Source organism: Scomber scombrus, chromosome 12 (assembly GCF_963691925.1).
Source record: "Scomber scombrus chromosome 12, fScoSco1.1, whole genome shotgun sequence".
NCBI classification, from domain to species: Eukaryota; Metazoa; Chordata; class Actinopteri; order Scombriformes; family Scombridae; genus Scomber; species Scomber scombrus.
Window position 1 is genome coordinate 15,667,145 of NC_084981.1, and position 23,192 is coordinate 15,690,336.

Here is a 23,192-nt window from a genome sequence, read left to right on the forward strand (position 1 = left end):
ATATGGAAAGAAGGAGAAAAAAGAAGAAAGAAGGAAATCAGGAAAAATAATGGGAGCAGATGTTTTTGGATGTAGGGAAGTGTGCAATTTCTCTTTTACAGATTGTGAAGCCACCTTTTTGTTGTGAGTTTCACATTGGTTACTAAATCAGTTTTTGACAGCGGCAATACTGTTTGGCAAGCAATAACAATAATAATAACTTTATAACACCTATAAAAAAAGAGTTCACAATGGGTCACATCAATGGGTTAACAACCAACAACTGAATAGAGACAGAAATGGAAAGCAATTCAGTAAATATACATCCATGGTGCTGCTCATATCCAGCATTTGAAAAAAATGAGACGAGTTGATTGATAGCATAATCCATGTGGCTGAATGGATTAAATCCATTCATTTGTTAAAGCATAGTGCAGCTGCTGTTAATGCTGGCTGCAGAGTTTCATATTGACAGAAGAGGAGAATTGCATGTAAACATATTGTCAATGCCTGAACACAGATACAGTATGTCATGTTTGATCAGTGTCTGCTGTTTTTAAATGTGCTCTTTATTAAATAAATTGACTTGACTATTGTATATTTCCCTACATGCTGTTGTATTCTGTGTGAGTGATTGTGTGTAAATCAGGGTGTGAAAAGTGTGAACTGGTCACAATATTTTCCACCCTATACTGGTCAAAGTGAGCGGTTTATTGAATTAAAACAGTGATTTCTAAAGAGCAGTGACGCACAGTCCTCTTTAATCCAGATTACGCTGAAACACTAATCCTGTAAAAATACTTTTTCTGCTAAATAAATAATATGTTTTTTCCCCCTAATATGTAACGTGTTAGGTGTGTATTTGATTGTTGTGTAAAGATTGGATGTGCACACCATATTGTTACGTTAGATGTTTAATGTAAATCCTGCTGTGTTCAAATGGTATGATTTCTCAAATTCAATGAATTGATTGGAAGAGCAGCTGTGTTGAGCATTACCATTGATTGTCCTGTGTCTGCTCAACAAGAGTGTGTGTTGGTGTAGACACGCACATGTGTGTATGCAGTTTCATGGGGTCGGGGGTTATATAATCGGCTTCACATCTGACAGCCAAGATCACTAACAGAATAAAGGAAAGTGTGGTTAACCTGAGGCAGCAAACTGACATTTCACCTCGTTTTCTTCTTTTTGCGCCTGGCTGGGTGTGAAGTCATCACAAGGTGTTGCTCGTCTGATTCTATTAAAGACTTTGTTTCAGGGGGATTGGTGTTGATTGGGCAAAATGATGTACTCCAGATTGGAGGGAAGACTCTGTTCTCCCCATGAACAGCAAATTATTCTTTGCACAAGAATGATTTAAATAAACCTGGTTTAGGAAACTGAGTATTACTGTAATGTTTTTTGTAGTTTTTGCTTTTTTGAGTTCTGTCTTTAAAAAAATCTGGCATAAACAGTGTATGTTCATTTCATCTATCTGGCTTATTTACACCTTTTATAAATGATGCCTTATTAAAAAGTTGCAGCATGTGATTATATTCATTTAGTAAAACTCAAATTCTAGCGGCTAACACAGTTTAACATGAACTAACTGCATGTTATTTACCTAGAGTCGGCTGATTCTTCTAATCTACAATTGGACATTGTTACTGTGAGGTTTTTACTCAGGAGTGTCAATACAATTGATCACATGATCTGGTTCTTGTTTTGGATTGGATGAATTGACAGTTTAATCAGTATTATGCTGTTTTACAATCATCCTCATCATCCCCAATGTTATTTTTTAACTGTCTTCTTTCTGGAGGAGTATTTACTCTCTTCGACTCTATCTCTCTCCTGCATTCATGACCATGTTGCTGCGTAATCCTCTCAAAAGGCCCATATGAAAACTTCATTGGTTGACCAGACGTAATCCGCAGTAAACTCTAAGTACCTGAATATGTTTGATTGTAAAAGGGGGAAAGCTGTTGGGCAGGAAAAAATAGCAAGCTGTGGTCTGCCAGACATTTGGATTCAAAGCATAACATAATCCAGTGGTGAAATGACGCAGGTCTCTGGCCAATGTTGTTTAAATGATTTATTTGTGGACATCAGTTGTGGTGATAAATCATGGTTACATAAGCTTTATAATGAAATCTTAATATATTATATATACCTCCATTGGTGAACAAGGAATCCCTGTCATCCAAAATTTTGAGTGTGTTGTGAACATTATATGAACATTATTTACCAGTTCATGCAGGACAAGAAATGTTTGTTTTCTGAGTAAACTGACTAGATCTAGATGGGTTTATTGCTTATTTTTACTTTGATGTTAAGTTTATTTTTCTAGTTATTTATTGCATAATATTCTTCGAAACACTAAAAATCCATTCATGTTAACAGTTGATCATGTTTGCCTGCAGCTGTTTAAGAAGCGGGGTCAAAGTAACTCTTCCCAGATGACAGCTCCATATGTCCACCAGCATCTGGGGACTTTGATGTTCATGTCATGGAGGCTCCAGTGGATGTTGTATACTAAATACAATTAAAGCTGCAAGCAGCGATGAACGGGCCTTCGCCCCCCCATGCATGTCGGGCTGTGGCGCAGTCGGAGGGCGCACAGGTAGACGTCTTCATTCGCAGGCTTTTATTTGACGTCACATGATGTGGTGAAATATCACTGCCTGTGTCCACTATGTGGCGCTAGAGAGCACCCACCAATTATATGTCATGTTGCAGTGTATGATGTGGAGAAGACATCCTGTAAATTTCATATAAATTGGATCATGTTTGTCATATGAGGCTGACTTCCTGTGTCCAGTAGTGTCCGATTTGTTTGTCTACGTCAATCTGAGTCGAGGGGCTCGTTTTTAAAAATTTTCTAGGGGGCGCTATTTTGCGTTGCCCATTTCAGCGATCCTTAAAATATCAAATTTTTCGCCGGATCGGACATGATTGCAAGTTTTGGTGAGTTTTGGGACACGTTTAGGCTGTCAAAAAGGCGTTTGTTTTATAGGAACTATAATAATAATCAGGACAGATACAATAGGGCCTCGCACTGGTCAGTGCTCGGGCCCTAATTAAAATAGCACAGGACTGATTCATGTAGCAAATTGTCATCCATAATTCAAATGAATTTCATGACGTCAGAAAAGTGTAATCCATAGTGTTTTCAGGCAGATGATTGAATTAGCTGGAGTAAATGTTGCTGCAGGGGTTGGGTTTGCCCAATGCACATGTGTCATTAACGCATAATTATGCAACAGCCAGCTTCACTGACAGGCTGCCGTCAATTAATCTGCTTAGAAAACCAACTGGGGGCTTCTACTGTATGTTGCATCCTCTGGGTGTAATCTTCATCATGCTTATTGAATGTCTACTTCACTGTGATTACACTGACATACAGTACATTGGCATCCTTTGAGATGTCACTAGTACTGTGGATGTTGTCAGTCAGTCTTAGTTATTGATAGTAGTTAGCATGTGTTACATGAGCACTCTGCTGCTTTTGTGATTATGAATAATGCAAAAAAGACAGAAAGACAAAGAATTTAGACAGTTTTAATCATTTATTAATTAACCAAGAATTGCTGCATGTTTGCAAGTTGTTATTATTCCAGGTTAATCTCTCTGTGGAGGAAATTATAAACAGCAAATGGACAGACAAAAAAAATAAATCAAGTACATCATTTCAAACCGCGACAAATAAAATAGAAATACAAGTTTTCAGTGATAATTGTTGTCTGGACTCCAGATGTTCAGTCCACCACCAGCTACTCTTTAAAATGTTCAAAGAATTGCACATTTAAGCTATTTCTCCAATTACATGAGAGTTTGGGTGTGAATGGGCCTTTTTGTGCTTTTTCAGGATTTTCATCTTTATGTCACAAGCCATATGCCGTCCTCATTTATAGAAATGGGACATGTTAAAATATAGATCAGGATCTTGTAATGATGTTATCCAATTTAGAAACGCACTCTGCTCATACCCCAAGACTGATTAGGCGCATTGTCTTCATTATCCTGTAGTACACTAAATCATATGCTGTATTAAAACAATACCATAACAGTGGACTACGTGGTTTTTGAAACCTACTGTAAGAGTATTGATTATATGATAACCGGTATGTTATTGTTTGTTTAACCCTGTGGCCAGAGAATACATGTAAAAAATAACTGTAAGCAATACCCTGTTTCTATAGTAAAGTATGTGAGGAAACAAAATTATATATAGCAGGAAAAGTAATATTCATATTATATTATGATTGCAATTGTCAAATAGGTACATTAAATAGTGTTTCAGTCATAAAGACATTAAGTAGTAGTCATGACTAATTAAATTCAAAGTTTACTGAATTCTATTATATGAACACCAATAATCAATTCTTGCCTCTCTGATTTGTATTCTATTTACATGCTGCAGAAAGTGTTGTCTTTATTTTGCATGCAAATCTGGAGGCGACAAGTATGTTCAGTTAATCTACAGCCACCGACTAATCTCTAACTTGTCGTGGGGGCTGTGTATTGAATAATGGTCCTCTTGTTTCGAGGATTAGTGCGCTTCTACTCTGAATACAGAGATCACTTCTGGCCTCGCAGAGCATGACGAGACATCAGTGGCATGCACACACTTTAAAACAGGCCGTAAACAAAGAAGGAGGCTTTTCTGTCATGTCATGTCCCCGGAGAGGGTACACACTTCATAAATATCATAAGAGTCCTCTGTTATGTTTTTTTTGCTGCATTGATACCTTTTAAGGTCTCCGCTCTTTGACCAGAGGATGGGGAAAAGCAATTTTTGAGGAGAAAAATGGCTTCAATGATTGACTTCAAAGGGACATTTTTTACCCAAGAGATACTAAAGGATGATTGACGGGGCCCAGATGACTGCCTTTTGGCAATAGAGGTGTTGGCAGGTGGACTAGTTATTTATATAGTGCTTCTGCTAAAAGAAAAGCTACATGAATGTTTGAGGTGAGCAATTTAAAAGATTAAATGCCGATATTCAATATATAATTAGTTTTGAAGCTCCAGACATTATTTTCTTTGTAGGACAGCATGTATTTTAAGTGAACCTTGAAATAAATTGAATATTTTGACATGCATTATGTCTGTTTGCAGACAGAGAGATGAACTTAAAATGAAAGTCATCCCTATTTAATAACAGAAATCACATTGTCTCACCTATTAACTATGTGATACAGTAGCACTAGTAATTCATCTCAAGCGGAATTTGTTTAGACATTTCCAATTTTTTGTTTGTTTGTTTGTTTTTTTACAATTAAATTTAAACTAAAATTTAAATTTTTGTTCATTAACTCCATTACGAAATAAAACTGCAGAAACAATGGGCAACACATTCAGGATATATGCATACAGCCCGAGGGGCAATGACTACCACTGCTCAACACAACACATGCAAGTACACTGACTCACAAACAGAAACATCTAGGTACCTGTGAGAAAACACCAGGACAGAAAGCGTGTGTAATTATTACATGCTTAGTTTATTTGGACTTGTTCTCAATTTGAGGCACATCAATCTTTTCCCCAGTGAGGAACTGCCAGATGCCTCCTCTGTAGTTCTCATTTCCCAAAGCGTACAGGAAGACGTTGACGGTAGGAGAGGTCTTAGCCAGGATGGGAGCCATCTGCAGAGACAGGTGCAAGGGTGAAAAAGTTGTCGGTGCTTAAAAGACCTCAAGGAGCACTACAGATTCTCATGAAAATACACTTAAATATAGTTAACAAGGAAATCTGTTCATTAAAGCCAATGTGTGTGGATTTTTTATAGGATTATAGCAGAATCCAGATGATTATTATGGTTTTTGTTTGTGGAAAAATAAGACAATTCTGGTGAAAACTGATATGGTCTATGTGTTGTTTTTTGCTCATTCATTTTATTAATTAGTTGGCTCTGCATGTCTTTTTTGATACCACCACAGGGGGCGCCAACGTCCGAAATTTTCAAAATCAACGTGTTTTCACTTTAATGAACATTTTATATTTTTAGGCTCCTTATTTGAGTCTTTGCATCCTTTAAAAAATACAATATTGCAACACAAGACAATACAAACAAACATAAATGAAAATTACATTATTAACATAAGTTAATGACTTACGGATATGGATGAAGATTTAACATTTTATTCTAAATGTGTGTATATCCAGTGTGTAAGCAGCTTATATGAGCTGAATTTAATATATATACATTAATATGTCTGAGCTGGAGGCTAACTGTGTACATGTGTTTGTCTTTACCATCCTGAGTTTGGGGGAGACCAGGTTGGCATTCTCTACAGCAGCGTAGAAAGCCAGGACGCCATAGGGGCCCCAGCAGAGCAGCATAGTCTTCAGAGGAGTGTTGGGGTTAAACTACAGAGGGATAAATGTGGGAAGGAATGAAAAAAAAGCCAAGAGAGGGAGGATCAGAATGATTAATTACCAATCAACCATACGGAGTGAAGGAGACAAAAATGCCTTGTGTCAGTTTTTTCACTTGGGAAAAAGTCACACGCATGGGATAATGTCTGGGAGAAAAACAGTATCTGTGTTTGGATCATTCATGCTCACTTAGACAACAGAATCAGCTGGGTAGTAAGAAGGCATGTTGCTATAATCCACAGGTCAAAGTAGGCATTATTCTGAGTGTTAAATCAACCACTTAAAATCCAGTTTCCCCCTTTAGTTTTTTATAGCTGCATGGTTCCACCAAATGGAAATATTGTAGATATCTTGTGCCTCATTTTATGTACATTTCCATAAAATTCAGCCTGACATATTTAGGATCTTTGGATTTCCACCCTAAAATAAAGTTCTGTAGGTTTGACAAACAAGTTACACAAGCATTTGAGGTTTTTCATAAAGCAACATCACAGACAGCATCTCAGTCCTTCTTGGCCACAGCACAGATCTGGGCAATTTTATCTCTCCCAGTTTTACGGCATACATGTCATGTGCTTCACCTATTGAGCACTGTGTGACTATAAGCTTTTTGATGGTTACATAATTGCATTGTTCTGGTGGAGGGCTTGGTGTATCTGCAGTTTTTTGTGCTTCCAATGAAAGTGTCTGCAGCCGACTCAGATGACTGTGAGTAATGGGTTTATGCAACATAAAGTAACGCAGCCTGGCTCAATCCCCCCGAGGAACTCCACTACTGAGCTTGCTCTCTGGAAATACATTATTCTTTTCACGGCGCACCAGTTACTGTCGGCATTACTGACTGAAGCACTCGGTCTTCCCCTTGTAGGAATGACCTATATATGTCACAGCAAGCAACCTCCCCATTCATACGCCCCATTTTGTTACTCTAAATAAGGACCATGTGAGGAATTTGTGCTTTCACTAGGAAGAGAAGAAATAGATGTCAATATAAGGAGAATTCCTCTGATTCCTCCCAGTGGTTGACTTCAAAGCAGGAATAATCTCAATGTGGATGGCACATTTGTAAGGATTTGTGCATAAAGCATAACTCTTCTGCTAGTTATGACTGCCAGTTTCTTGTGTTTCAGAAACATTTCTAAATTCTTCTATGTCAAGCATGTCATTAAATTTGGTTTTGGAGCAACTGAAGCATGAAAACACAACAATTGGTAAAGGCGAACCATTTCTAACCCTTTTGCATGTTTTTTATAGTTGTTTTTTTTAACTTACCCTTGGGTTTCCTGTCTTCTTAAATTTCTGTGCAATGGACTGGTAGGAGGACATTACAACAAACACCTGGATGGCCATGTTGAAGATGCTCATGGGGATCAAGTAGGACACGTAGTTTCTGCGGGAAGAGAGAGACGCAAAAGGCATGAGGCAACAGAGGACACAATGACAGTTATATTTATATTAATTGCATTGTGAGGAGTTTGTACAATACCTGTCTCCCTTAGTGTAGTCCAGAGTGCAACAGGTCCTGAGGGGCTCGTAGTCATACTCTCCCCAGCCGATGAGAGGCATGGCAGACCAGAAGGCAGTGAAGAGCCAGACAAATATAGCCAGAGTGATGGCACTGCTCCACTGCAGCTTTGTCCCTGATGAGAACAAGGTCATAACATTTACCACCAATTGTCTTCAACACCTCCAGCAATATGAATGCATGCTAAACTGCATGCTTTTGTAATCAATCAAGTACAAGTTACACTACTATTAAAGCACTATTTTTCAATGATAGCAAGACTAATATAGTTTAAACTGTTTGTTTTACCACTAGCTAACTAGCTGTCTTATAACCACAGTGAAAGGTGTGAAAACTGCAGGTAAGAAGTTAAATCAGTTTCTTTGTATCCTGCTATTAACGATGGCTAAAAATAGCACCAGGTCTTATTTTCCTTCATGGTGACATGATACTGTAAGACAAATTTAATTTATTAACATTAAAAACTCTCAGCTAGCAATTTTAACAGAATGTTCTTATCTGTCTTTAACACTTGCTGAGTTTGTTATTTTAATAGTAAACTCTATAATTATTCTGTCATGGTGACCAGAACAGTCTGTTGTAAAAACAAAGACAGCTGGTCACTTGTTGACCAGCTGGCCTCTTAAGATTGGCTGACAAAGAAGAATGACCTGCTCTTTGTATATGTGTGTGTGTGTGTGTGTGTGTGTGTGTGTGTGTGTGTGTGTGTGTGTGTGTGTGTGTCAGTCATGAGTGTGTGTGAGTGAGCATTTGCTACACGGGGGAGGAAAAGTGGAATGCATCTGATTTTTTTGTGGTTTCATTCATTTAAGGACGGAAGCAGGTTTGACTTACTGGTGCAGTACTGGTGGTATCTGTCCCAGGCAATAGCAGCGATGAAGTGGATGCTTGCGAGGGCCGTCATGAAGCCCTGGAAACCATGAGTCTGGCATCCATCAGAGCCATAAGGCCAATACCTGGAGACAGATGGTGTGTTCAAAAAATCAGTTTATTCATTTAAATAGAATGAGTAGAACTACTGCCTTTTGGGTGAACCATTATGGCAATCGATTAATTCTTCCAGTCTATATTTAAAAAGTAATAGTTTATAGTATATTTTTCCTGGACACATGATCCCTGTGGACAGCATCTCCCATCTCCTGATTACAGCTTGAAAATCCAATGCATCTGCACATCACGACTTAGACTAAGCTTTAGCAGTGTATTGACTGCTCCCCCACCTATATACATGATGAGTATATGTACATATGTACATATGAAGCACCCTCAGGCACTGTGTTGACTCCACAGCGCTATCATTATTCATCTCGAGCACAGGTAGGCAGTATTGACAGCGGTATTATTCGCTCATTACATTTCTTTTGGCCACATACGGGTCACGGTAGGGAGCTGGTTACATCACTCACCTCAGGAAGCTGGAGAAAGCGGCGATGGTGGCGTTCATGGAGATGCCCATGTCAGCCATGGCTAAACTGAACACTAGGAAATTGCTTGGGGTCCTCAACTCTCTCACTTTGAGGAAGGCGACGACTGTCACCGCGTTGAGAAAGAAGCCCAGCAGACCTTTTTAAGACAAGCAGAAATAAACACCACAGAGTGAATGAATGAAGCGATGAATGGAAATCAGTGCGCACAAAGATGCTTCTTCTCGTTGATGCAACGCCATGATATTTTAACATGAGAGTAAACATATTTTCAAACACACGCACACACCCTCGCACGCACACATACTCGCTATATAAGTAGCCTAAATGTTAATTTGGGAGTTTAAAGAGAAGTTGTCCCGCTACATCACACTGTCAGTGGCCAGCTGGCGTCCGGTCTTGTCATAGGGTAATGTTACCATCAGCTGGTGCAGCCCTCGTAGTATTTGGCCAAATTCCAGCACAAAACCCAAACACTCACCCTCCACCAGCAGACACGATCCCAGGGAAAACACATCGAAGTCGGAGAAGCCATCCGGTAAAGGGTAAGACGAGACCATCCTGAAGCCGATTTTACACAAAGCGCAGCCGTCACACACTTTTCACTCCTCTCTATCCGCTCGTTTACGATGTGCCTCGGTGTGACCGAAGGAAGCCAGCTTTTAAAGGGGCACTTCACGTGAAAAGCATGCAGTTTATTATGTAAAGCCCCCCTCTCTCCCTCGCCCCAATCCGTGCAGGAATGTCTTAATGAACATAACCACACAACCGCAGCCCTTAATGCGTATTTGCCTACCGCAACAGTAAAGCCCTCAATTAGTTACACAACAACCCTTTGTGTCTCTGCTCCGTGTCCCGGTGAGGATGCAGCCGCCGCTGATGTCAGACGACGAAACGACACGTTTGATGCAGCCCGCATCACCGTGTCGCTTTAAGGAGACACAACAGGTGTCTGTAAAGCCACAGCCTCCTGCCAATCAGAGCTGCACTCACTCTGAATAAGAAAACAAAACCCTGTACTATCAAAAGATCTCCATTCATGATCTGAAACAATATCTCCGTTTATTTTGAGTGTTTGATTCAAGGTTACGTCCAGAGGCTATATGCTTGTGAATGAGAGTAAAGACATGTGGTGAGTGGCCTCACTTGCAGCCAGAAAATAAGAATAGATGGTTGAATATTTTTAGATTGCCAGTGTTTGATATGCACATCAATGTTCTGCAGCTTATGCACAGTTTATGTCAACAGAGGTTTGATTCAGTGTGGAGTTTACTATGCATTAAGGGAAAAATGTTGCCTACAATGAAAACCGACGTGTTCAAATGCTGCTTAAGCTGAACAAAATGTGTAAATTACATGAAATCCCGCCATCACCTCCCAGCCTTCAATGGATTTGTCATGTTACAATTTTAACATCACTTGCAGCTTTTCATGCCATAGGGTCAGATTGGAAACAAGCCTGACATTGTGTGCCTGAAGTCTTTCTCACTCCCAGGATTATAAGATCAGGAATCTTGGGAAATATAGGTAAAGGCATTTAAAGTGCCAAATCATATGGAAATTATATCAAAAGATCTGGCAATGATTTAAAAAAAAAAAAATCATTGTTGGACACTTTGTGGCTCTAATGAGAAAACTAATGATTGGTAGATTTGAAAATGGAGACACTGTGAAAATAAGTTGATTTTCTTTTTATTGTCTCAGCGATGTAGAGGAAAAACTCCCAAATCCCATTGTCCTTAGTTGACCCTAACATGAGTTTAGGTGTGCAGTTGTCATGTATGCATGATGCTTTTAGTCCATGTTTGCTATTTTAAAATTGGTTTCACTAGAAACTAACTACAGTTTGACTGTGAAGGAAAACTTTAACTAATTTAACATACCCCCGATTAAATGGGGGAAATTAAACAATTAAATGTAAAAAAAATTGACAAAAATGCTTTTTTAGCCAAATAGTTAGTTATGTTGTATGATACATGAAGTGAAGCCATTTAATCTTTACATGTTGTGTTTTTTGCACACTATGAATGACATTGTACTTCAAATAAACCCTTTGGCTTCAGTAAGAGATTAGCAGTGCAATACGGAATGTTTAGGTTATTTAATGCAAGGAACATGATTGCTCAACACGTTTAGAGTCTCAGTACAGATCTGCACAGTCCTAAAACCATACATACTGAGAGACTTGTGACTCAAAGGGATTTTAATGCAAAAGGTTAAAGAGGCCAGTAAAAATAAAATAAAGTGCAGTAGATAAAATGGATGAATGAAGGAAGGCTTGAACAAGCACACACACAGGAGCAAGGCTGAAAGATGGAGAGACTACAATATATTCAGTTTTTTTTCAAATGCACTAACTGTTGGCTCTGTTAGCGTCAGATGGATTTATAAACCTCTTTCTGATTGTGCACTTGGACCTCTGACGTAGCTCTGAGGGAGACGTAAAGTGCCAAGGTAATCAAACAAGGCCTGCATTTCACCATCTCTTAAGGTTGGAGTTGGCACGCTTTGCAGTGCCAGCCAAGTGTAACACTGAACTTGCGCTATGATGAAATGTAAGGGGAAACACAAGGAATAGGTGCCAAATAACACATGCAGTACTTAACAACATTGTGAAACAAAAGCTTTACAATTGGTGGTGTTTTCACTAGTAGAGTGGGGATTCTTGCCAAATGGGTCACTTAGCTTAAGTCTAAAGGCTGCTGTGAGTCTCCTTTCACTCAAAATGTAAACATAATTACCTTAACATGTTTTTTTGTTTTCTGAAAAAAAAGGTATTCGTCTACATGTGTAATTCATGTGAACATAATATATCTCCATTATAAAATATTTATTTCGCTATTTTGTATGAATTGAAAATCTCTGTACCTGCATTCTAACAGCTATTAGTTGTTTTTCTGGTCATATTATCAGAAGTATTCAAAAAATAAAAAAGAGTGGCAGAGTCAGAAAATGTAAGTGAACATCTGTGCAGGCCTTTTTAACAGGAGCCACAGGCTATGATGTAGGGGCCACCTTGTGGCAAAACATAGTGCCTTCCACTTACAGATTAACAGTCACGACAGGGCTCAAATGAACAAGCTACATTTGAGAGAAGAGAAAAAAATCCAAACATCACAGTGGATTATGACCATTTCGGAAGTGTTTTTCTGTGATAATAAATAGGGACGTATCTGCGCAGCCTATCGGATTCCGGGATGCAATACGCATCCAAATGAAAAGAACGCCAGTCCTTTCACTAATCCTTGTCTATCCTTTTTATCTCGGGACTCATAGCAGTCTGATCACTATGGGACAGCGAAGCGGTGGGACAAAGCCATGCGGATGATATTCCTGTAAATGAGAGAAAAAAGCAAGTCTGTTTGACTTCTGTGGGCGCAACCTGGGCGCATGTAGGCAAGCTGCGTATGCGTAAAAGTGGGCAAAAATGTTCCTCGTCCTGCTCCTGGGGCTCTACGTGGCCACAGGTCAACTTGTCTCCCCAGTGAGCTCCTGCCCGTCGCAGTGCAGCTGTTTTTACCACAACCTGAGTGATGGATCAAAGGCCAGGTAAGGAGGACGTGCAAATAGAGGTGATTTTATATCAATATATCACACTATAATGTGTTCTGATTTGTGCGCACAGACGCGTTTTTTAGAGGGACAGGTCTTGTTCTCCTATGAGGACAGATGTTTGCATAGAGGTGAACAAGTGTAAAAAAGATAATTCAGGAAGTGCATGTCAGTCCAATTTTATTTAATGCAGGATTATCTCTCAAAGGCACTTTGAACCTCCCCGTCTATGCGTTTTATGTGCGTCTGGATGGATTGGAGAATGAGTCCCCCACCCACCCCCCATAAGAGCCACAGCGTTTTTGACGCCTGTGACTTTACCACATAGATGTGTCCTTTAGACTTAATAGCATGGTTTAATCTCATATTTAATTTTAATTTTCGATTAAATATCTTTATTCGCTCACTTGTAAAATGTACTTTGATGTGTTAATAGGGAAGCATGACTTGAAAGTTAACAGATTCATACACTGTCTTCTTTATAGGAGCGTGATTTGCAATGATCTCGAAATATCTCTTGTGCCTGTCGGGTTCCCTGTTGACACATCCAAGCTACGGATTGAGAAGACGGCCATCCAGCGGATACCAAGCGAAGTCTTCAACTACCTCTCCAGTCTGGAATTCCTGTGGATGTCTTTCAACACCCTGTCCGCCTTGAACCCGGACAGTTTCCGGGGACTTCTCAACCTGGAAGAACTTCGCTTGGACGGGAACGCCCTCGCCGCCTTTCCTTGGGAGTCTCTCATGGATATGCCCAGCCTGAGACTGCTCGATTTGCACAACAACCAGCTCACTTCGCTGCCTGCGGAGGCCACCACTTACATCAAAAACCTCACATACCTGGATCTGTCCAGCAACAGCCTGCTGACCCTGCCAGCCGAGGTGCTGTCCACCTGGCTGGCGGCAAAACCTGTGCAAGGACCAGAGAGCTCCAAAATGATACTTGGTAAGGGACAGTGCGCATCGTGACATCCAGACTTCATCCACCCAAACCTTCAGGTCGTGGTATATGCCTACCAGAATTTAAAATATATAATGAGCTAATTTGAACACCAAGACCAAAGCAAAGTGAGTTAATTGATTTTGCACAAAGCAGTGGCTGAACATAATCGTTGCTATGCGATGTGCTTTGGAAAACAATGGAACACGTTTAGCATTTTAATATAGGACATGGCCTAAAAACATGACTAAATAGTGAGTTATGATCCTATCCTTTAAATTATTTGCACTCAATTTGGTTTTAAATATATGGCTTTTTCTCAAATATAAAAATTCAAATTTTGAAGTAAAACATTTCTTATTATGCCTCTATATGTGCCTTTGCTAATTCTGCACCAATTAACTCTTTCGAAACCAAGACAAGTGCATAGTTTGATTTACTGTGGAAGGAGCCTAATGTGCGTTTTGTTTTTGTTTGCTTTTAGAAAAATTGCATGCACAGTGTTGCTTCACTTCATAGCATTATTCATGTTAAGAATACAAGGTATATTTTACTCTCACTTGTCTTCTACATTGAAACCTCATTACTCAGAAACACTGGACAGATGTTCCAGTTTCGGATCTAAAGGCTGGTTCTTTGGTCAAGGACAGGAGGGTGAAATGACAGCAGAACCTGACCTTGATCACTAGACCACCACCACCACCACTACCACCATCATCATCATCACCATTATTACCGTAGTCATGGTTATGATGTGGTTTATGAATTAAATGTTAATCCTCTTACAGGATTAACATCCTAACGTCCACACCAGTCATCTGCAGGCTGGTCTATCACTGTCTCCTGTAGTCTCACTTGTACCCTCACCCTCAGGTCTCCATGACAACCCCTGGGTATGTGACTGTCGTCTCTATGAACTGGTCCAGTTCCAGAAGTCTCCGACTCTCTCTGTGGCGTTCATTGACACAAGGCTGCGGTGTTCAGCCCCAGAGAGTGTGTCGGGTGTCTTGTTCAGTGATGCAGAGCTGCGGCGCTGTCAGCTGCCACGTATCCACACAGCTGTGGCACGAGTCCGGAGCGCTGTTGGAAACAATGTGTTACTCCGGTGTGGGACTATTGGAGTCCCCATCCCAGATCTGACATGGCGCAGGGCAGATGGACGGGCCCTGAATGGAACAGGTGAGTCAGCAGATCTTTGGATGTCAGGGTCTGGGATAAGACGCTTTTGTCTGCACTAAAGTACTGTTAATTAAACAGAGAGCTACTAGTGGAGATAGTAAGATTAAGTCTGACTGACAGCTGTGACCACAACAGTGAGTTATGCAACACTGATGATGATCAGTGTAACATTGTATAATCACCTACTTGATGTCTCTTTGTACATTTATAATATTTGTCAGATACCACATCATATTTTAATCTACTCTTGTCCTTTTGTAACAAAAGTTTAACAACTGTATTCTTGGATCTCTGCCGTCACAGTCCAGCAGGAAACCTCCAAGGATGGAATCACCTGGTCAATCCTCAGTGTCCCAGCTGTGTCCTTCCGTGATTCAGGAAAATACATCTGCAAGGCCACCAACTATGCAGGGAACGCTGAGGCGGTCATTTCTCTCATTGTCTCTAACTCACCAAAACCTGAGGGGAACCAAACCAGCAACGACAAGAAAGCCAAAGTCAAGAAACCCAATCCGATGGGCAAAGCTGCTTACCAGGAGAAACTTGTGGCCAGATATGTGGCTCCAACCTCCACTCCTTCATCCCCGCCTGCACTGGATCCTGGCCTTCCACCCGGCCTTGCTCCTGATCCTGGACCAGCCAGCTACAGCCTGGCTGACAGAGCCACCCCTGGGCCTGCCACCTCCTCCAATCCAGATGCACTGCTGGATCTGGAGAAAACAAATCTAAGTAACCTAGCAGCCAATACCTCGTCGTTGCAGCAGGACCCGGACAGGGTGGTGCGCTCAGTAAAGGTGGTAGGGGACACAGACAATACAATTTATCTGAACTGGAGAGCCCCTAAGGCCAAGAACACGACAGCATTTAGTGTGCTGTACGCTGTGTTCGGAGAGAGGGACATGAGGAAGATAAATGTTGGGGCGGGGCAGAATCGTGTAACCATCGACGGGCTGGTGCCCAGGACCAAGTACATTGCCTGTGTGTGTGTGAGGGGGCTGATCCCCAAGAAGGAGCAGTGTGTCATATTTTCTACCGATGAAGCAGCCAGTGCTACTGGTACCCAAAGGCTGATTAACGTGATTGTGATCACAGTGGCCTGTATCATCGCAGTCCCACTCACTGTCATCGTGTGCTGTGGGGCGCTGAAGAGACGCATTCAGAAGTACTGGGGAAAGAAATCCAAGGACATCCAAGATTCATATGTGACCTTTGAGACACTGTCGCCCGGCACAAAGGCCAAAGGGCTCGAGGGCGAGTATTTGAACAGACAGAACCCAGAGGAGTCCAACAGGCTCCTATCAGCCCGCTCCAGCATGGACTCTGAGGCCACAGCTAAAATAGAGGGACAGCCTAATGAGTACTTCTGCTGACGTCATGCTCCAGCTCCGGTTTCCGCTCCACGCCATCTTCCTCGCACTCATCCACATTCGCATCCACATTCACATCAACATCAACATCAACATCAACATCAACATCCACATCAACATCAACATCCACGTCCCAGTCCAAACCCCAATACCCATTCACATCCCCATCCCCATCCCCATCGCCAACCACATCTCCACCTCCACCCACATCCGTATCCCCAACACTGCCAGTATTCTCACCCTGAGCAACATCCTGACACCAGTCCCCCTCCCACCCGCTCCCATACGCCCACGCCGTGGGATTCCCCCCCACCTGTACCTCCTCGCTGGATCATGCCACCAACTCCACCTCCACAGAGAGCCAACTTCTATCAAAGGACTTTTGCACGCTGCACTATAATGGAAATATCAGTTTAGAAAATATTTGACATTGTAATCGTTTTTTTGGGTTTCTAGAATAATTCATGTTTCTTGCAGATTGTGTGAAACTCATCGGACTGTCATACATGTATCTGTATGATAATAGTAAGGCAACATTCAAACACACTTGTTTTTACACCTAAAAGAATGTTTTTTTAAAAATCACTAAGCCTGTAAGAGAAAACATGAAAGAAAATAGGAATTGTAATAAAAAATTCATCTCATTTGCATGTCCCAGCGAAGAAAACCTCTGCAACCTGATATGATTTAAAGGGAACTCAACAAAAGCTACTCCATTGTTTATATCATATATGTATGTGTATGATTTGTAAATACTTTTATGCATGATGTACACTTACATATACAGTTAAGTCTGTGCCTCTGTATATATCTGTCATATGTTCTCAGAGAAGATATACACAAAGGCATGGTTCAACAATCTGGTGATTGGAGAAAAGCTGGAGCTGGAGAGAAGTACAGAAAGGAGTGAACTATGACACAATGTAAATAGGCTGGAAAAGATCCAAAAAATGTTAAACGATTCCCAGCAATGAGACACATATTGAAATATCTCTATGTATTTGTTTTGTGCCACCTAGAGGCATCATTACCCCGTTAAATGTAGATATACTTATTCCAATGATATTATTTGAATATAGTTAAATAAACTTTTATATAAACATCTCCAGTTAGCGATGTGTGTTCTTACATGTCTACATTCACCTCAACATATTGATTCATTTTTAAACTGGGTCTCAACTCAGCAAAGATTTGAAAAAGGTTACACAGACTACACTCTTTAATTTTATCCTCCAGTGTATCCTACACTCTTGATGGCTAATTATAAAGTGTTAATCCCAATCCATTAGTAAAATACACTCACCAAGCATTACTAGGAATGCCTGTGCAATCTAATGCAATCCAACACAACAGCTTTACCATAAATTCAACTTTTACAAAGCTCATACATTTACAGTTTTTGTTGATTCTGTCAGAAAGAAAGTGAGGAACACTTATTAATATAGGATAATGCACTCCAGCACACAACCACCACCAACTATGACCTCAATAGTAAATATAAAGTAGAATTATCACCTTTCTGACAGTGTCAACAACAACTGAAAATACATGAGCTTTGTAACAGCAGTGTACTGGATTGCATTAGATTGCACAGGTGTTCCTCGCTCAGCAAGTGTGTGTTCATTAAATTAAAGGGGATTACTACCAAACAGTATGGAGTTTTTTAATTTTTTTTTTTACAACCTGGTAACCCCAACAACTGGTTGATTTATAACTGATCTATAAAATTGTATTATATAATTGTTATGAAGTTTTACCTATAAAGTTGCATCCTACTTAAACATATAGCCTCCTGTGTCAGATTCCGTCAAGTGCTAATCATGCGTGTCTTGCCCAATAATTAGATTGCCGGTTTGTTCTGAACGCAGTGCGTCAAGGATTAAGCTTAATAGGCTTCTCTCATCTGTCGCACTCGACATGTCTTGAGCACGAATGTAGCCCTCAACTTTAGGAATTTTCGCGGACTATGGACATAATTTGTTTCCTGCTAGTTATTGCTGTGTCCAACATTCAGGCGTATAATACTTTTTCTCAATGTTTACGCGGGTGCAGCTGTGTAGAGGACCGACATGGAAGGTAAGATCTGTTCTTATATATAGTCTAATCTTAACCGAGGCTGAGGTGTGTTTAAGCCATGTTACTGTGTCAATGGGTGACAGACAAAACCCCAACGACCAAGTTTATTGTTTATTGAGAATAAGAGTATATCTTTTTCCAAATAAAGCAGAGAAGGGGCAGTTTTAGTGGAGTGTTTTTTTGGTCGTGATTAGCCAGTTTAGATTTGAAAAGACGTGTATGAAGCATCAGGCTCAACAGTAACTAACAGCTAATTTAAACTCTTCCCTGTAATCACAGGTCACTCATATGTATGGAGGAGAGCGCGTTTGGGGCCATACCAGAGAACCTTCCAGATGATATGTCCAAAATACGAATAGAGAAATCTCACTTCACTGAAATACCTCGTGGGGCTTTCTCAAATACACCCGCCTTGGAGAACCTGTGGTTGAACTTTAATGATATCACAGTGATAAACTCGAAGGGTCTGGAGGGTTTGGGGAACTTGACCGAGCTCCGTCTGCAGGGGAACAAGCTGCGCTCAGTACCATGGACAGCGTTCGAGGACACGCCAGCCCTCAAGATCCTGGACCTGAAGCACAACCAACTGGACGTCCTGCCGGAGCATGCGTTAAAATATTTGCCAGGTCTGACTTACTTAGACTTATCCTTCAATCGGCTTACGGTCATATCGAAGGAAGTCTTCCAAAACTGGCCTCTTTATCAAAAACTACAGAGCATGGAGGAGCTGGAGGCGACCGAGTCGAACGTCGTCCTGGCGCTCCACGACAATGCCTGGCTCTGCGACTGCCGCCTCAAGGGCTTCGTGGAGTTTGTCAGGTCTCTGACCCCCCCGATTATTCTGATGAACTCCTACTTGACCTGCTCAGGGCCGGACTTTAGGTCGGGCAAGTTCTTCCACGAGGTAGACATACAGGCCTGCATGAAGCCGGTGGTCTCCACCTCGTCCTCCAACATCAGCCTGCCGCAGGGCACGGACCTCACCCTGCGCTGCCTCGCCAAAGCCAGGCCAAGCCCGGCGGTGTTGTGGACATATGGCCTGAAGATAATCAGAGGATTTCATGGTAAGAGTGTGATGGCCGCATCATGTCATCCACACACCCAGCTCGAGTGATATCTTGCATAAATTAGATACTTAAGCACACATTTTAATCGCAGACTTCTTGGGAAGAGAAGGGTTAAATCTGCATATTATCACCGCTGATTCTCTCATTAGTGTTGATTAAGAGTGTTGGAGATTATAGTGCACTGCACGCCTACCTAATGTCAGCCGTGTTAGGATACTGTGTAATTAAGTAAACCTCTTCGTCATTAGACTTAACCTTTCAGCGGTGTGCTTACTCTAGGTCATGACTGCAAGTCACTAGTTCATAGTAAACTAATGGAAACACTGTAACAAACTGCTGCTCCCACTAGTGTCCCTGTCACTATCAGCACCTACTAATACAAGTCATGTATTTATAACAGGTAATAGAGTATCTTAAACTGTACTCAGGTAAAATCACTTTTTATACACATTTTTACTTTATAATAACAAGTTCTCAAGCAGAAGTACAGTAATCAAAGTAATGAGTGAGAGTACTACTTTTTCTACTGGAAAAAACTTCTAATAGGGAAACCCTTTATATTTTTTGAAGTTTTAGCTAATGGCTTCAGTGGTTAATTTGTGAATGCTTTATAGATTTTACAACAACTTTTGGGTTGGCTAGTTTTTGAGAAAGTTGCCTCTGAGGTATAGTCCATATTAGTCAAATCACCAATACATTAATAAAATCATTATTGAATGAGTAATGGGTAATGAGTATCTAATGAACCATCAAGTCTGATGTTACATGTTAATAAACTCTAAATTCATTTTGGTCCAGATTGTGTTAATTAACAAAGGATCCCAGATTGTCACTGTTTAATAGGTAGCCACTCACTTGTTAAATCATTAATAAAGGATTTGTCTAACAATCCATTAAATCAGCACTTTTAAATGTTGAAAAGTTGTTCATAAATGTATTTTGTTCTGGATTTCCAACCTGTAAACCAAAAGTTCTTGTTCTATCAAAAGCGTTTAACTGATAACACATTAGTTAATGCTTATTAACTATTAATAAAGCCATTATCAACCCTTTACAAATGGTGCCTTTAAGAAAGTAGTGTTTAGAATAGTGAATAACCTCATGTATAATTATTATTACCTCATGGTGATAATATTAAGCACACTGCTGCCTTGTTGCCACTTGTTTTATTCCAGTTGGACATTATTGATGTTTTGACCACATCATTTGCTTGTCCTTAAATGTGTATTTTATGCATGGATCATTCAATTATTACCATAAAGTGCATATAAAGATCATCAACATGTTACAGTGTCATTATACTTTGAGATAATCCATAAAATAATTGATATCTATCATACATTTGTGAATGTCTGGTATGTAGGATTCCATGCTTGCACCTATTCCTTGTGTGTCTGTGTACTGTATGTATAGAGGATCAATAGACCATTTTCTCAGCAGACATTTTTATTTTTCACAGTAGGAAAAACCACAAGTCTTAAAAAATAACAGTAACTGTGGTTAGGATTATGGAAGTGTCTCAGTCAGCCATGGCAGTGTGACAGTAAAGCAGCATGCCAAATACCAGGACCCTGACTAAGTGGAATTCAGTCATCATTCATTGTATTATTTATACCTGTGCTATTCCTACTGATATGTCAAAATGTCTTCTAATAACAAGGAACATTTTCTTGTTATTGTGCCTTAATGAATTGTTTTCCATTTTTGAAACATCATTCTTTTTCAACTTTTGTTCAACAACCCTAAAATAACATTGAACATCTGTATTTTCCTACCAGAGTCTCAGGAAAGAGTGGATGAAGACACCATCAGAGCCCTCCTGGTGATTCCCTCTCTCCATGTGGCCGACCGTGGTGTCTACACCTGCACTGCTGTCAACTTCATGGGAAACTCCTCCATCAATGTACAACTGGAGGTCCGCTCTCTTGATGGCCCCCAGTCACCACTCCTTCCTGGCTTCCCAGCTGCACCTGCTGCTGGTGATGAAAACTTCTACATCGACATTCGCATCGCCAAACAGACAGTACGTGGCATCTCCATCGAGTGGTATGCTGCCTTGGACCAACCCACTGAAACCTGGTTCACTATCCACTTTGGCCGTGCTGATGTTAATAAGAAGGAGATGATCTACATTGGACCTGGGATTCACGCGTACTCCGTCTCTGATTTGATGCCTGCAACCAAATATGAAATCTGTGTAACCATTAAGAACCAGGCACCACGTCCCGGCCAGTGCATTGTGTTTGTAACAGGAAGTGACATTACTGAGATGGAGCAAAGGGAGAAGCTGATTCATATAGTGGTGATAGTTTTAGCCATGGTGCTGGCTGTGCCTATTGGCATGTATGCCTGCACCACTGACACTAAGTTTGCCTGTCTGGAAGGTCTCATGCAGTCATGGAAGAACCGACGGAGAGAAAGCAGCTCATCAGGGGTGGAGAGGGAGAGGCAAGGCACCTTCGACAGCCTGCAGGCCGCCAGTGACGAGGACTTGGTCAACAAAGATTCAAATGACGACCGGAAGGTGAGGCGGAGGTCAGAAGACTGGCTGCATAAAGGCAAAGCTGACCACAGCAGACTCACAGCTGAACTATATTAATTTACTATTAATTACCTTGTAACATATGTGACAACTTTTATCAGTTCTTTTTTTAAAGTTTCTTATGTTTGATTGATGTTGCTGGAAAACACATAGAAAGTAATAGATTTGCTGTATGATGTTGATTTTGATACACATATAAGTACATTAATGTAGAAGAATCCAGATATTGTCTCACTGGGTTTTAATCATATCTCTTCCTTTGTTCTAGGCCGAGGAGTGTGTTGCAAAGATGTGAATGATGACCATTATGTCAAGATTGTAATTCTGCAGTTTTTTTCCTGTCTGAAATATGTTTTATGTCTTATTATGTTATATTTCAATGTCAATTATATCACAGTTTGGTTGCTGCTTTATACAAAGCCTTTGTTACTGATTTAAATGGAAGAGTGACTAATGAGGACCTTTACAGATCTTTTTCGTTAGCTGTATACTTTTCCTTTTACCTTTATCTGATTGTGATAGCACTTTAATATTGTCTTATGTCTTATATATGTATTTAGTTATTGTCCTATCTGATCTAATTTCTGCTCACCTCACATTGTCAATTTGGCAGACATATTTTTTTTATTATGTCCAATCTGGAACAGGAAAACCTTTCTAAAAGTTTGTACTTTGCTATTATCAATGTCATCATTTAATTTTCCACAAGTATTTAATTAAGTCACAGTTTGTATGAATAGAGTCAATGGGATGATTGTTACAAGATCTCACAATGCTTTCTAGCCCTCAAAAAGAGCAACAGGACACATCATTGTCAAAAACATAAAATCTTTCCAAATCACAGCTTTTTGTGTCATTTTAAATTACATTGTTTGTGTGTGGGAGTGCTTTGATTTGTGGGAGAAGGGATCATAGTGTGTTGTGTGTTGGCAAAGCATATTTAAAAACAGCATTATGAACAAAACCATAATTCCTTATCCTTTATGTACATGTAAGGTTACCAGGCAATACATCATTTGAATTAAACAGATTTATTGTATAACTGTGTGTGTGTGTGTGAATCTTTTACGATTCATTTGTTGATGTTGATTTTCACAAGCAACTGTCAAAACCTAAAAAGCTTTAAAGGATGAGTTTGCAGTTTTTCCTTCCTTCCTTTAAAGCTTTTTACTGAATGT

At 40.3% G+C, this 23,192-nt stretch overlaps 3 protein-coding genes across 3 annotated transcripts; 2 read left to right on the forward strand and 1 right to left on the reverse strand.

The window, feature by feature from the left end:
* Nucleotides 1–5,465: 5,465 nt before the first annotated feature.
* On the reverse strand, nt 5,466–9,851 carry rgra (retinal G protein coupled receptor a). Its single transcript, XM_062430810.1, has 7 exons — nt 9,773–9,851; nt 9,274–9,430; nt 8,702–8,823; nt 7,829–7,982; nt 7,615–7,732; nt 6,220–6,333; nt 5,466–5,609 (listed from the first exon to the last, which is right to left on the reverse strand). The coding sequence occupies exons 1-7, from the start codon at nt 9,849–9,851 to the stop codon at nt 5,466–5,468; spliced, it is 888 nt and encodes a 295-aa protein (XP_062286794.1).
* A 2,867-nt stretch (nt 9,852–12,718) lies between these two features.
* On the forward strand, nt 12,719–16,332 carry lrit1a (leucine-rich repeat, immunoglobulin-like and transmembrane domains 1a). Its single transcript, XM_062430834.1, has 4 exons — nt 12,719–12,840; nt 13,329–13,789; nt 14,657–14,962; nt 15,266–16,332. Exons 1-4 carry the CDS (start codon nt 12,719–12,721, stop codon nt 16,330–16,332), a joined length of 1,956 nt encoding a protein of 651 aa, XP_062286818.1.
* Nucleotides 16,333–18,295: 1,963 nt separating this feature from the next.
* Nucleotides 18,296–22,071, forward strand: lrit2 (leucine-rich repeat, immunoglobulin-like and transmembrane domains 2). The gene is made up of 3 exons (XM_062430908.1): nt 18,296–18,405; nt 18,685–19,469; nt 21,251–22,071. Exons 1-3 carry the CDS (start codon nt 18,296–18,298, stop codon nt 22,069–22,071), a joined length of 1,716 nt encoding a protein of 571 aa, XP_062286892.1.
* The last annotated feature ends 1,121 nt before the right edge of the window (nt 22,072–23,192 follow it).

Excerpts from the sequence above, each read along its gene's own strand:
- lrit2 (XM_062430908.1), top strand. The coding sequence starts at position 18,296 with ATGGACATAATTTGTTTCCTGCTAGTTATTGCTGTGTCCAACATTCAG. Across the intron at positions 18,406-18,684 it reads GTAGAGGACCGACATGGAAG|GTCACTCATATGTATGGAGG; the intron begins GTAAGATCTGTT and ends CTGTAATCACAG. Across the intron at positions 19,470-21,250 it reads GATAATCAGAGGATTTCATG|AGTCTCAGGAAAGAGTGGAT; the intron begins GTAAGAGTGTGA and ends TTTTCCTACCAG.
- lrit1a (XM_062430834.1), top strand. The coding sequence starts at position 12,719 with ATGTTCCTCGTCCTGCTCCTGGGGCTCTACGTGGCCACAGGTCAACTT. Across the intron at positions 12,841-13,328 it reads AGTGATGGATCAAAGGCCAG|GAGCGTGATTTGCAATGATC; the intron begins GTAAGGAGGACG and ends TCTTCTTTATAG. Across the intron at positions 14,963-15,265 it reads ACGGGCCCTGAATGGAACAG|TCCAGCAGGAAACCTCCAAG; the intron begins GTGAGTCAGCAG and ends CTGCCGTCACAG.
- rgra (XM_062430810.1), bottom strand. The coding sequence starts at position 9,851 with ATGGTCTCGTCTTACCCTTTACCGGATGGCTTCTCCGACTTCGATGTG. Across the intron at positions 8,824-9,273 it reads GCTTTCTCCAGCTTCCTGAG|GTATTGGCCTTATGGCTCTG; the intron begins GTGAGTGATGTA and ends ATCTGTCTCCAG. Across the intron at positions 7,983-8,701 it reads ATACCACCAGTACTGCACCA|GGACAAAGCTGCAGTGGAGC; the intron begins GTAAGTCAAACC and ends TGTTCTCATCAG.